Source organism: Chenopodium album, chromosome 20, assembly GCF_948465745.1.
Source record: "Chenopodium album chromosome 20, dcCheAlbu1.1, whole genome shotgun sequence".
NCBI lineage: Eukaryota > Viridiplantae > Streptophyta > Magnoliopsida > Caryophyllales > Amaranthaceae > Chenopodium > Chenopodium album.
In genome coordinates, this window is record NC_137853.1 from 32,147,859 (window position 1) to 32,163,062 (window position 15,204).

At 34.4% G+C, this 15,204-nt stretch overlaps 1 protein-coding gene across 2 annotated transcripts; it reads left to right on the forward strand.

Annotated features, from left to right (window-relative positions):
* The first annotated feature begins 1,447 nt into the window (after positions 1–1,447).
* On the forward strand, positions 1,448–7,676 carry LOC145597516 (protein MEI2-like 4). 2 transcript variants are annotated; one of them, XM_081653705.1, is made up of 9 exons: positions 1,448–1,769; positions 1,882–1,935; positions 3,211–3,528; positions 3,616–4,326; positions 4,878–5,517; positions 5,730–5,814; positions 5,893–5,961; positions 6,041–6,220; positions 7,197–7,676. In XM_081653705.1, the coding sequence occupies exons 3-9, from the start codon at positions 3,231–3,233 to the stop codon at positions 7,272–7,274; spliced, it is 2,061 nt and encodes a 686-aa protein (XP_081509831.1). In that variant the 5' UTR covers positions 1,448–1,769; positions 1,882–1,935; positions 3,211–3,230; the 3' UTR covers positions 7,275–7,676. The 2 variants fall into 2 exon arrangements, with proteins under 2 accessions (XP_081509831.1, XP_081509830.1); XM_081653704.1 differs by having other exon boundaries at positions 1,449–1,769; positions 3,187–3,528.
* Positions 7,677–15,204: the final 7,528 nt, after the last annotated feature.

The window sequence follows — 15,204 nt, forward strand, 5'->3', positions numbered from 1 at the left end:
AAGTCTAATGAGATCAAAGATGGTTTTCAACAAATTAAACAACCAAGGAAAGTTGTTGCATGTCAACCACTTCTTTTTAAACGTGACGAAGTGAGTAAAAAGAAAAACGAAGTGAGTAAAAAGAAATTAAACATGGAATTTACAAACCAGGCCAAAAAACATGTGATCATATAGCGCTTTTACATAGAAAAAAAAAATAATAAAGAAAATAGGTAAAAGGATAGTTGATGATAGATGTCATTAAGACGAGGATGACTATAACATCAATGACACTAGCCATGTTGAGAAATGGAACACTTAGGGTTAAGATTATGAAAGTGTTTCGAGAAAGATTCCCTCTTATTAAGGTAATGAAATATAACTAAAGTAATATCACGCTACTTAATTAAATAAGCGTTTAAATAAAATCACTATATTATTGATCAATGGTTACATCGAGTAGGCAAACATGAAGTTGTCGTAGTTTCCTCAGTTTTGATTATCTTTTCAATTTTATCAACATTTAAGATTTTATTTCGTTCTTTAGTAGGTTACCTTTATGATTTTTCTTTTAACAGTTTGAGCAATTTAGAACATGTAGCTAAAATTGTGGTAGTATTGCCTAATGCATTTGTTTAAGAATTGAATGACCAAATAGTGAAACAATCATCCAAATCCTAAACATCTCAAGAACAAAAATAACACTTTTTAACAATCAATATTATTACAACTGATAAGGAGTACGGTACAAAGCACCGTACCATAATGTTCCACTTGATATGCTACGTACACGGACCTAACAAGACAGAAACACCTCAACTTACATATACAGTTTACACGCAGTCTAACCGTGCATACTTCACCGTACCCATGATCATACATAATGTAGTGGTGTATAAGTACAAAAAATAAAGTTACAAGAAAAACAAACAATGCTCTTTATTACATGATAGTAGTAACTAACTCCATTAATAAAGGATAACTTTGACAATTCTTGCAAGTTCCAATTTCAACACCATTAAAAGTTCATAATAAATTAATAAAGTTATCAAAAACCATAAAAATGGGGTAAAAGAAAGCAAAGGAAAGCAATGCAATGTGCATTGATTAGTTCATGCAAATATTGTTTTTATTACTACCTTATGACACACAACTCAAGAGAGAGAAAAAAAGCAAGAAAGAACACCAATACTCAATTTCCAAATTTCCTAATCTCTAAAAACTACCACTACAACTTAAACTCCTCTTGTACTACTCTACACACTGCCATTTCATCACAATTATTTTCATTATTTTATCATACCATATAATATAATATAATAATATAATTTTACCATATAATATAAAATAATAATAAAATATAATATATGGTGTTGTTCTCGTATTATTTTTTGTCCGAGTACTCATAAGTCTTTCATGTGTCAAATCTCATCCCCTTTCAACAACAAACAAAAGATAAACCAGGCCACCTCTCTTCTCTTTCTCTCTCTTCATTTTCTCTCTCTAAACTTTCTCTCTCATCATTTTCTCTCTCTAAACTTTCTCTCTCATCACTTTCTCTCTCTACTCCTTCTCTCTCTTACTTACCCTGAACTGCCTTTCTGTTTTGTCTCCTTCCTTCTTCTCTTTTACTTTCTCTCTCCTCTTTCTCTCTCCTCTTCTTCATCTTCTTCCTCAAGTACAATTTGTTCACCTACTGTAGATTCTTTGATTCTGATCTTCATAACTTTTTCTGGGAATTTCTGGGTTTCTCTTCAATTTCTCGGATCCTACCGGAATTCAAATCAAGGGTAAATTCTCACAACTTTAATTGATTTATTTTTTGGGGTTTTTTTTTTTTCCCAATTTTGCAATGCAGGAGATCTCTAATTTTTTCTCTCTTAATTTATTTTTTTTTCTTAGGAAGAATATTGAAGAGAGAAATTCATGGTGGTGGTAGTAGTTTAAACTTGTACGGTACGTTTTTTTTAAATTTAATTTAATTAAATTTGAATTATTTGGATTTTTTTAAATTTTTTTTGGTGGGTGTTAAGTAAGAAAATCAGAAAAATGAGAAAATCAAGTTCCGATCTATATGTCCGAATTTTATTTTTAGTGTCGGATTTTTATAAAAATTAAAAAAAAATAAAATTAAAATTCTCGAATTTCATTTGTTGGTCTGAATTTTTGGAATATTTTAATTTCGTAGCCTGTTCACCTAGTTATATTCCTTCCTAGTATATTATAATGACTAATTGATTGGTTTGCTTTAATTTTTTTAAAATTAATTAAATTAGACGCTTTTTAATTTATTAATTTATATGATAAAGTTTTTTAATTTCATAATCTTTCTTGACGTCTTGGTGTTTGGTTGCGGATTATGTAATTTTGGGAAGATGAAAATTGAAGCAGAGGGTTGGAATTAAAATATACAGAAAACGCGGAAATGGGGATTCTTTTTATGATTATGACCCAATTAGAATTTAGTCCGCTTTCAAATTAGGTAGTGGTATAATCTTATAAGATATGATTTTTCGGTGTTGGGGGTGAGATACGGGCAATGATGTACACGGGATTTGATCTCGGGTTCCACCTTAAAGAACTAAGCTAGTTGGTATCGACATCTTATGTGATATGATATGATATGATATTAAATTATTATAAATATTAAAAATAAGTAAAGTTTTGTTGCTACGCCTACCTTTTACCTGCAAAGTAGCTAATTAATAAGTCCTTATCTTATTTGTTGGTTCTGATCTGTATTCTCTTGTAGTATTAAAAAAAGAAAAATTGTTTACTATTTTTATGATCTGTAGAATTTTAGTAATTCATCATCAACTTTGAATTTCAGTCTTTGGGAGATGGAATTCTCTCTCCAAATTCTTTGTTTTTTTTTTTTGGGGTCTTTTACGAAATTCGAAATTTCGATTTTGTTAATGATGGGTTGAGTCTTTGAAAGGAATTTCAGCTTGTGATGTTGTTGGTACATACATGGTACATTTGCTGTGAGATTAGTTTTAATGTGAGTTAAATTATACATCTCATTGATTGCTGAAAATATGTAAATCTTCTGTATTAATGTAGGAATTTAATGCATAGAAGTGGGGTTGAGTGTTTTTTAAGAAAATAGAATTTTGGGTTTTGTTCAGAATTGTCACTAAATTGATGTTATTAGCTGGAGTTCTATCTTTGGGATATACTGTTTCATTTATATTCTTGCTTGTTTAGGCGGCTACTTGATATTTGGTACAGAAATCAGGAAGAAATAAAAGATGGTTACTTTGTCATCTTTGGAGAAAATTTCGGCTGTGGGTAAGCTGTCTGATTGCTTGGCGATGTCCCAATCTCCTGTTCCCAGAGAACATAAGATCGACGTAGTTGGAGAAGACGGAAATATTGGCGTGCATAGAGCTCTATCGAGATCTATGAACCAGAATAAAATGACGCGACCTGATGTGTATTTTGATTCGACATACTGCAAAGGGGACCGACATCTTGTTGGTGTCGTTGGGGCTCAAAATGAAAGCAGTCTTTTCTCCAGTTCACTCTCCGAGCTGGTTAATCATAAGCGTAAGTTCTGCTGCTTTTTAAATTTTTCTAAAATCTTTGACGTTGTCTTATGACTTGCTTTACTTATAGTAGTTTTGTCTTTTCCAGTTAGACTGTCATCCAATAAATATGTGTCTCGACAATCTTCTACTGTTGCTCCCCAAATTGACGAGGGGGAGCCTTTTCAATCTCTAGAAGATGGTGAAGGGCAGGCAATCAATAATATTCTTCCCGATGAAGAAGAGCTGTTTTCTGGGATGGTTGATGAGATGGGACATCTGGGCAATGGTAATGCCAATGATGATTTGGAAGATTTTGACGTGTTTACTTATAGTGGCGGCATAGAGTTAGAAGCAGAAGAGAATCTTCAGGCAGGCCGGAGAAATGTGGGTTATCCTTGGGGCATTCATCAGAACCAGCAGCGTTCTGTACATGCAGTTGATCATGCTGCAAGGATCCATTCCACTGCGAGACTGTCCTCTGGTGCTTTGGTAGGTGATTCATCACCTCATGAGAATTCTCGCATTTTTAACGGGTATCCTTCTCCGGTTAGGATGCCATCTGTTGGTAATGAATTTGGTCTTAGTGAGGGCAGCCAATCTTTTCCTCAAGTGCAGCTTGATAACAGAGGCATCCCAAATTTCCATCCTCATTCTCCTCAAGTGCCAATGCATAATGTTGTTAATATGATGTCGCAGAACTCATTGGACAATGTGAATGGCTTTGCTGATGACTTTCGTTCCAGGGTTTCTGAAAAAGTCAACTTGGAATCTCATCATTTGGGGATAAATGGGCATGCTAGGGAACTTGGCGAAAGTGGTAAGCTAGGAGTTTCATTATTGTTTTATATTCCAATACCTTGTTTGTGTATGTTTGTGGAAGCTATCTACTTCTGACTGGCAATTTTAAACCACATTCAATGTCGATCAGGAATACCTTTAAATGTTTCCTTTTAACATATAATTAAAGGCTTTCATAGAATGCAAAGTTACATTTGGCCCATGGTATTTGATACAATATTTGCAAATATAAGGCTGTAGTATACATTTTATGCATTACAACTGACTATTACCCTTTGAACCTTCATATACTGGAAATGCCTGTTTGTGTTGAGAAACATGTACCATAGGTGATGGCTAAATGTTTTTATTTAGGCAACCGATAATCTGATTACCTCCTATATTACCTGTGATCGTGATTTGTTCTATAAAATCTAACAATTAGAGGAGTTTATGTTTGTCTTACCATCTTTGTTTAGCTTTGTTCCTTCATCCATTTATTTTATTTAATCATGTATTGTCTTTTATCCCCTGTGAATTTTTCTTTTTGGAAGTTACAATGCACTTGTACTTAAAATTTTTTTTCCTCAGTTTATGGCTTTTCCCCAAGCGGAGTTCATGCGCAGTCTATGGCAAGCAAGTCTAACTCGTATCAGCAACATCATCTTAGATCTTTGCTTATGCCGAACTCCCCTTCCTTTTTGAATAATAACCACGCACATCACCTTGGAAGGCTTTCCGGATCGCCAGGGGCTCCACACCTTATGATGAATATGGTTTCACCAGTGCATCATCTTCAGGTGGGCTCAGCTCCTGTGGCACCGGTAATGAAGGCTTCTATCTGGGACCGACAGCAAATTTATGCAGGAGAGTCTCATGAAGCCTCTGGTTATCAGATGGGTGCCATTAGGAGTGTCGGTATTCCTGGATTTTCTGCATCACCTGCAAGAGAAATATCTTCTCCTATTAGCTTTTCTCATGTTCATGGCACTGACATGTCGAAAAATGCTGGGATACAATCTCCTCAGCAGATGAGTCACTTGTTTCATGAGAGAAACACAATGAATTCTCTGCCAACATCGTTTGGTTCTCCCAGTGAACGTGTTAGAAGAAGCAGAAATGAAACTAACTTGAGTCATGCTGACAGGAAGCACTATGAGCTTAACATTGATCGTATCATGCGGGGTGATGACAATCGAACAACACTGATGATAAAAAATATTCCTAACAAGTATGTTGTTTTGCTTTGCTATTATTGAAAGGGTGATTTTACTTTTATGGCATTATTATCTAGCATACATTGTTAATTTGTTTCTAAGTTCACTAAATCACTCAGCTTAATCCATGTGGTTGTTTTTTGAGAAGTTGTTAACTTGAGTCAACTTGAACTCCCTATGGCTTTCATTGATTTGCTCTTCTAACGCAATGCCTTGTTGACTCTAGGTATACTTCCAAAATGCTTTTGGCTACAATTGATGAGCAGCATCGAGGAAAATATGATTTTATTTATTTGCCAATTGATTTTAAGGTATGGAACTCAACACTATTTTGGAACTAGGAAAAATTTAATGTTTCTCTTTCTAATATTCACTTGCTTAACTGGCAGAATAAATGCAATATGGGCTATGCATTCATCAACATGATTGATCCTATCCAGATTGTTGGCTTTCATCAGGTTTGATTTATGGAAATTTGTGTTTATTTACATAAAAATATGTCCTTTAGAAAATTTAATAGCAAAGTATCCTCTGCAGACATTTGAAGGTAGAAAGTGGGAGAAGTTCAACAGTGAGAAGGTTGCATCTCTGGCTTATGCTCGCATTCAAGGAAAAGGAGCCCTTATTGCACATTTCCAGAATTCAAGCTTGATGAACGAGGATAAACGGTGCCGCCCCATTCTGTTTCACACAGAAGGTCCAAATGCTGGAGATCAGGTTCGACAAATATTCTTTTCTGTCCCCAGTAAAGTTTTTGGGATTTATTTGTACTTCCTTTCCACTTGCCTTTATGTAATGCCTTTTTTCGTGCTACCTTATCTCTAGTACTTGCTCTTGTAAGTTGTGACATCTGAAGATTAGGCCATATACTACTATACTAGGCCACTATGTTGCTCCGCCTCTTCCTTTTACCTCCACACGATACATAGTTGCGCCTTAAGTTCACGAGTCCGATTATTCAAGTAACATACTTGTGAAGGATTTTGGTTGAGATAATGATATTTCCACAGCATGATGAAAGATTACATGAAATCTCTTTAAGACAAGTAATATGTATCAGAAAATAATGATTAGATTGAGATGTGGGACCTGTAGTTCATGGGTGGGTTGGGTGGTTGGGGAAGCAATGTAAATGGGTCAAGATTTAGGTAGTTCTGAATGTAAGAACTAAGAACCAAGAGTTGGTAAAAATGCCTTTTTTGCATTGGGTTTATCAGGGTAATAGTTTTCATATAGCTTACCTAATATAGAACATAAATGAATTTGATGATGAGTGAAAATTTCTTTATGCAACTCAGTAAGCGTTGAGCCCATACGTTATTCATAAATGGTTCTGTTTGGAAGGTCATTTATTCTTATTGACATTTTGGCTCTTTCAGTTATTTTGCAAAGAGTATTGAATGTTAGCTATAATTCACATCAAAGTTTCAACAATGATGCATAGCTAGGCACTTTTATGAAAAACGAAACTCTTGAGTTAATGCTGGAGGAGAAATAAAAACTCCAAAACAAATCGCCAATGGTGTGATCCATGTTGCGTCTTTATTACAACCTTCCACTCATTGTTTTAACTATATTTCCAATCTTGAAATATGAATTCACTAGCCAACATGGTTGTTGTGATCAGGTTGCCCGTAAAACTGGCACTGATACTTTTTTTTTTTTTTTTTTGTTTTTTTTCCCATTTTTGTAGGAACCATTTCCGATGGGCACCAGTTTTCGGGCAAAGCCGGGTAGGCAACAGCTGGCTAGCAGCGAAGAGGAAGAATGAGGACTAAGGAAGTAACTTGGAGCCTGGTGTTTGTAGGAGAATGCTGTAATTTTTTTTTTTCATGTGGCTCTGCATATTAAAACTACCCTTTTTGAAAGCACTGGTGAAGACCTTGCTATTGTTAGTAGAGGAGTAATATTTAGTCTAAAAAAGCCACTTCAATTCAGGTAGGAAATATGAAGTGGCCTTGTTTAAATTCTTTTTTTCTTTTTTAATTTTAATTTCTAGAGTGCTTGGGGAAGCACCTATTTCTGAGGTTTTGGGAACCAGAAATTTTGACCTAATCAGTCTGTGTAACTGGCCCATTTTTGAGAATGTTGTAAATTTTTCATTGGGGGCTTTTGTTACATTTTGAGACTGGCCTTAGACTTTGATTACTGACATCTTTACCTTAGGATTCAATTATCATTGTAAGGCTTCAGTATATGTTGTATGGAATTAATTTGCTAGACTTTTTTAATATCGTCTTTCTAACTTGCAATTTTGTCAATTGTCACTTAACCTGTGTAATTTCATAATTTGAATCAGCAATGTGACAACTAATCTCGGGTAGAGCTAGCTAGCTCCAGTCAGCTAGCTTAAATAACCGAGGTTCATATTGTAACTTGTAAGGGCGTTTGAGTAATTTCATACGATATTAGCAAGCTGACGGTTAGCATCATCACATGGATGATGATGATGCACCCACTGTTTCACATGACAAAGTTGTCCTACCACAAAAACTCTTTTGCTTATGGAATTGGTGAAAACTGAAAATTGTACGAGAAATCTTTCATTTTCGTCCATTTGTTATGATAAAGCTTTTGAATTTCCAAAGGTGAAGGCATCAATTGGCTTTTTCTGGTTCTTTGTCACCATCTTGCTATTGTTAGCTTCAGATCTGGAAAAAGATAATATGCTCCATTGATAAGAAAATGCTAAGCAAATAAATACACCCTACCCCAACTATATTTTTATTTTATTTGAAGAAAAGAGAGCTATCATTAATATTAAGTTAATTTGATTGTTTGGTAAAGAGCTTTTAGCTTATTTTGCCCAGTTAGAGGTTTGATCAATTTAAAAAGTTAATTTGACTGTTTGGTAAATAGTTTATTAAATTTATTAAAAGAGTTTTTTGGGCTCAAAAAGCTCATTATAAATAGCTTATTGAAGCTTTTTGGCTCTTAAATACTCTAAAACAATTAACAGCTATATACCAATCACTTTTACACAATAAGTTAATTATAACCAGCTAGTCAAATCCTTTCAAAAAAAAAAAAAAAAAACCAGCTAATATAACCAGTTACACAAATCAGCTAATACAATCAACTACATCCGTTTTTTTTAATTGACACATTTTAACTAAGGCAAGTCTAATTTCACTAAAATAGTGATACTTTGAGGGAAGGAACCCATTCGTACACTCTACCCAATTATATGCTACCTTTTTTTTTTTTTTTTTTTTTTTTTTTTTGTTTTTTTTTTTTTTTCGTTTGATACATTTTAACTTTGTGCACTATTCGAAGAACCTACTTTGACTGTTTTGTAATTTAACCCAATATATCATAATTCCTACCAATAGGGATGTCAATGGGTCGGGTCTGGGTCAGGTCCACTAAGACTTAGACCTAGACCCGGAATTTCGAAGGTGGACCCAGATCCGATCCAGACCCACTGGGTCTAAAAAAATCAGACCCAGACCCAGATCCATCGGGTCTAGCGGGTCTAAAACGGGTCTAACTCTGATTTTTATTAATGTTTTATAAATTTTTATATATATTATAAATTTATAATTATACTACTACTTCAAAATAATAAAAGACGCATTAAAAAAAAATGTGTTCATATTTTTGACACACAAATAATTTGTTCATTAAAACGTAAAGACAATGTAAGGAAAAAAAAAACGGTACTACACAAAACTTAATTTCTTGGTCCTTTCAACAAAAAAAAAAAAACTTAATTTCTTGGTTGTTTGATGTTTTATTTGCTCACTTTCGCTAAAGACAATCTTCTCAACCTCTAATTATGTAGTATATTAAGTGATTTTTATAATAATATTATTACTAATATATATTTATTATTTATAAAAAATAAAAAATAAATAAAAATGGGTCCATGGGTCGGATCTGGGTCGGGTCTTGGTCTACAATTTTTGGACCCAGACCCAGACCCGACCCATTAAGCTTAGACCCAGTTCCATCGGGTCTAAAATTTAAGGACCCAAACCCTAAAATATGGGTCAGGTCCAACCGGGTCTGGGTCGGGTCTAGGACCCATTGCCATCCCTACCTACCAATGCCAAATTAACACAACATATCATAGTTACCATCATCAATTTTAAAAAACCCGGAGAAAAGTCAAAGATTTCCAAAGTAAAAATTCTAACGTTACTAAATGGGTTCTATATTTCTATTCACCTGATTTTCACTTATCTAAATTTTATAAAACTTATTTTAGTTATAATACGTAGGGCTTTACACCGGTCCAAAATCGGACCGAGCCTGTTGGGACTGGAACCTGAATCTCTACTTTTCAAGGACCGGGGAACGGACCTAGAAAAACAGACCCGGTCCGGTTTTTGACCTTATTGAACCTTTTTTTTTTTTACTTGAAAACAATCAATTTGAAAATAAAAACAAAATACATGTTAACCAAATCAAATGGTTTATATTGATATTTAATATTAATTTAGATTCTTCTTCTTCAAAAAAAAAAAAAAAAAAAAATCAGATTCAACTTAAAAATAAAAAATAAATAAAAAATTATGAAGCAGTTAGCAAGCAGTAGGGTTGCAGGATCCACCTCAACACAACATCCACAAGAACTGTAAGCCCAGATATGGTGACTGTTGGGTCGCCAGAATCACTCGATCTCGAGGTCGCGATCGCTGGAGCCACGCGGTCTGGTGGTTGCGGTCGTTGGAACCTGATGGTGGTCATGGCCTGGTCTTTACAATCGCGCGATCTGGGGGTGTGGAGTTCGAGTGTGGTGGCTGATGCAGCATGCAGGGGCAATTTTCATGCTGGTGGCCTGGTGGGTGGTGGGCGCTGGTGTTTGGTGGTCGCCTAAGGGGAGCGTACATTCGTGTAGTGTGAGGAAGTGAGGGATTAACCGACAAGGGTGTTGGCTGAGAGCTTGACAGAGTTAGAGAGAGAGGGAGTTAGGGCCTGTTTTGATTGATTGAACTGAGTTGAGTTGAACTGAATTGAACTTATTGGAGCTGAACCGAACTGAACTGAATTAAAATATTTTATGAAAGAAGACAATTAAGATAAAAAAAAATGAACTGAACTTATAAGAGTTGAACTGAAAATAAGCTGAAGAGAACAGGCCCTTAGGTAGGGGTGTACATAAACTGACCCGGACCTAAAAACCGACCGGAACCGGACCTGTTTGGACCGAACCGGCATGTTCAGGTCCGGTCTCGGTCCTTAAAATTTGGTGATTCCGGTTCCGATTTGAGTCCTTTCTAAAACCGGGGTGAAAACCGGTGAAGATGTTTTTTTTCCAGTAAAATAACAATATTAGCAATAACTTTCAACCTAATTCTCACTCTCAATCTTCTCCTCCCCCTCTCTCATGGTCTTGGTCTCTCCTTCTAACCTTCTCTCCCTCAAGTCCTCACCAATTCTCCGGTAACAACCACGAAGACACCAGCAGACTGTGATTACCCACCATTTGGCACAAGATTCTAACAAATCGCAACCAGCCAGCCACCTCGCGCAGCTCCAGCGACCGCAACCATCAGATTGCGCGGCCCAATGACCTAGGCCACAAAATCGCGTGATTTCAACGACCAAGCAGCCACCGGATCTGGGCTCAAGGCTTGTGGATGTTGTGGTGCCTGGCTCACTTGCTGCCTGCTTCGGTGTTCCTTCATGGTCTTTTTAATATTTTTTTTAAAAAAATCTATGTTGAATATGAATTCTAAAATTTTTAATTGAACGTAAGTGATTTGAAATTAATTTAATGTATCTGTGTAACTGTTAGTTGAATTGTGTTACTAGTTGAATTTTGTTAATAAGTTTTTTTTTTTTTCAATTTTAAAAATGAATTTTTTTAGAGTAAATAAAAAAAATAAAATCAGGTCTAAAACCGGGACCGGACCTGTTTTCCAGGTCTGGACCGGAACCGGACCAGGGGATTCAGGTCCCGTCTTCGGTCCTAGAAAATTAGAGATTCGAGTCCCGGTTCATTTCGGTTCCGGTTCGGTTCGATTTTGACCGGTGAACAGCCCTACCCTTAGGGTTAGAAATGAAACTGATTTCTTGTTTTGAAAAAAAGCTTTTTTTTAAAAAACAATATCTCTCCCGGGCTTTCAGGTCCAGACCTGAAAACCCTAGTTTTAGACCTGATTCGGACCGGGACTGGAATCCTTGAATTTCAAGGACTAAGACCAAACCTGAATCAACAGGCCCGGTTCCGCTCAGTTTTTAGGTCCGGTCCAGTTTATTTACACCCCTAGTAATATTTAATTAACTTATTTAGATTTTTTATACCTGAAATAAGTGAAAATAAGGTGAACAGAACATGCCCTAATTATCTTTTATTCTTCAAAATTACTACTCCATGCGCCCCTAAATATATTTTCCATTTGACTTTTTACGGTCTCCAAGACGTGTCTTAAAACGTCTATGTCTCTAATTTCATACGCGTAAAAATTATAAAAGCTTGATATTAATAAAATATACACTGTGACAAATCCAACAAGATTGCGCGTGAACATATAATATCTTACACCCTTCGTCCCTTAATTATAGTCCCTTATGTGCAATTTTCACGGGAATTAATAAACATAAGTAAGAAGTAAAAGAATATTAGAAAGGAAAATTTACATTGGATATGCAAAAAAGTAGAGAGAGAAAGTAATAAAAATACATAGTAAAGCAAAATTTAAATGGGAAAGTCTTGTTTGGCATTAGTTTTGGTTTTCAGTTTCCTGTTTTTTTAGAAAACCAAAAACCAAAAACAGAAAATAAGAAAAAGGTGTTTCCACTTTTCTGTTGTCAGTTTTCAAAATTATCATAATTTTAATAAGTTTATATAATTTTTGATTCCTTATGGGACACATATCTTATACTTTTAGAAAACAAAAAACCAAAAAACAAAAAACCATAGCAATGCCAAAAGAACCCTTAATTTGCAAAAATATTGTTGCAAATTGGAGGGAATTTTGGTAAAAAAAGAAAATTAATATAAATGGTACATAAGAAAAACAAATGGGACTATATTTTTGGGATTTAAAATTGGCCAAAAAGGATTATTAACTAAGGGACAAAGGGAGTATAAGTTAACAAAAATTTATGGTAAAAGTTTACAAAGTTTGGCCCAAATAAGTCAAATGAGAATTATATTTAGGGACGAAGGGAGTAGTTACTTTTCTTTCTTTTCTCCAAAAATTTAAATCTTTCATATATATATATTTTTTTTGAGAAAAAAAATCTTTCATATAATTTAAGAGTTGTTCTTAATCCTTAAATCTTATTAACTTCTAGATTTTAATTTTTTTTAAATAGCTCCAAATAAATACCGCATCTCCAAATTAACAAATCCATAACTTCATTTTTTTAAAAAAGAAACACAAGTACTAAATGCAGTACAAAATAACCTAAATGCAGGAATTATTTATTTATATGAAAATAATAAAAGACTAAAATACCTTTATTTATTTTTAGAATTCAATATCCCATTTTAACTTGAACGTAAAATTCAACTTAAAAAATTCTCCATTTTTACGGTCTACCTCTGCTAATCCTGCGGCATTTTACTAATTCCATTAATTTTTACTAATCCCGTAAATATTTTACATTCAAATTTCCTCCCATCTAAGGTAATTTATATGTGTTATTTCATTCTTACTTATAATATAATGTTTCTTTTATTTTTTTTAATTTTTTTTTTTAAAAATTCGGGGGTTACTGTTGACCCCCGGAAATCTGATCCGGGGGTACCATTGACCCCCGGAAATCTAATCCGAGGGTTACCATTGACCCCCGGATGTCTGATCCGAGGGGTACCATTGACCCTCAAAAACACATCCCGATACCCTAACATGCCTTCGAATAAAATCGTATAACATGAAAATTTTATTTTGTTTGATTGTTCATTTATAAATTGATTTTGCGGAAAAAAAAATACAACACATAATTTTCATACCTCAAAAAAATCGTCGTAGTGCACTTCATTATTGTTCATGAATTTCTGTAGTATTAAATATTAAATAGGATGATTTGAAAAGTTGAATAATGATAGTCGATAGGGATAATTATTTAGTTAAGAGTGTAAAGAATAAATAAAAACAAGGGCAAATTTGGAATATAATCGTTTTAAAAATTTTAACTCATTCTGCATTTAGTTAAAACTGCCCTGCATTTAAAGTTAACTTTTACTTACATTCCTAACCTTAAGCAGATCTCTCCTTATCAACATTCTTCCAAGCTCTTCATGCACCGAAAATGACGCTACTGCATCCTCGCTATATTCTCACACGGTAGCACCTACTAATCCTTGTCTTCTTATCGTCGTTGTCCGCCATTAATGAAGAAGAAGAAAGGGAAATTTGATGTTTTTATTTTTATTTTTATTTTTTTATTATTTTATTTTATTTATTATTATTATTATTTTTCTTTTTTGTGTATTGTTAATTTTGTTATGGGATAACGGAGGTCAGGTAAGTACTACATGAGTTGAAACAATTTATTGTGAAAAAGTGGCAAGGGTTATGGGCATGGCAAACAATGAAGCATAATTAACAATGAACTTTAAGCCGCAATTTTCATAAACAAACTCTCTAGTCTCTACAATATAATAAACAAAAGCCTTGTACTGTCTTTTTATCAAATTTCTCCCAAATATCACATTTTCTCAATTTTTATTTTTGGAAATTTCTCTGGAATATTAAGAATCTGGGTAATTGAATTTCGAGATTTTAGCAACTGGGTATTGATTAAAACAAGTACGTACGTAGTAGTATTTAGGATTTGGGTTATTGACTTATTGAGAATTCAATTAAAAAAAAAAAAAAAATGACCTCAAAATCAGGAATTGTATCAAAATTTTATTTTTCCTTTTTTTAATTTCAAGTAATCGGTTGTTGAAGGAATCTTGAAGCGAGTTTGTCATAGAAGTAAGTCTGTACTAGATAATAACTCTTCTTATTATTGCAATAAGCATAAAAACACATCTTATACAAGTTTTGGCCATAGACATAATCATACAACACCACTTTTTATTATTGCAACAAGTACACAAACACATCATAATTCATTCATACAGTACATATAGCACAAAAACATAAACACATCATACAGTCGATGTGGCAGATGATATCTAATCAAACTAGCTATAAACGTTAGTTTGATCTGGTTCTGCTTATTTATTGATAGAACACTTAAGTAGTAAACACGTACTAGTAGGTAGGGGGCCGGGGTCTCAAGCTGAAACATGCTGTGGTGTCAATGGTGTCATTAACCATGTTTGGGAGACTCTTCCATCATTACAATTGAGAAAAGGAGAATAGAGAATAGGACGTACACTAATCCTTTTGAAATCCATCACCATACCAGTAGCCACATGTAAAATGGTGCCAAAACTTCGATTAATAATCCAAGGCTCATTAGTCCATCCACCGCATGTTGCCACACCAATCCTATATTCACCATATTCAAAACGGAGACACTGGCTTTGGTGTTGTTCCGGCCTAATAGTACCATCCGGGTATATGGCCCACCTTCCGTCTTCATTGTTTTGATCACACGCATCCATCTTTACCCTTTTATAGCTATCTAGTGTTAGGCAAAGTGAGTTATCACCAACAATCATATTCACTGGTGGTTTCGTATTGCTAGTGGGAAGCCAAACTTGTGTAGGTACAAAGCGATTGTAATCAACTTCAAGATAATACATGCCATCATTATCGTATTTTCTCGCGGCTAAGGAGAGATCGGAT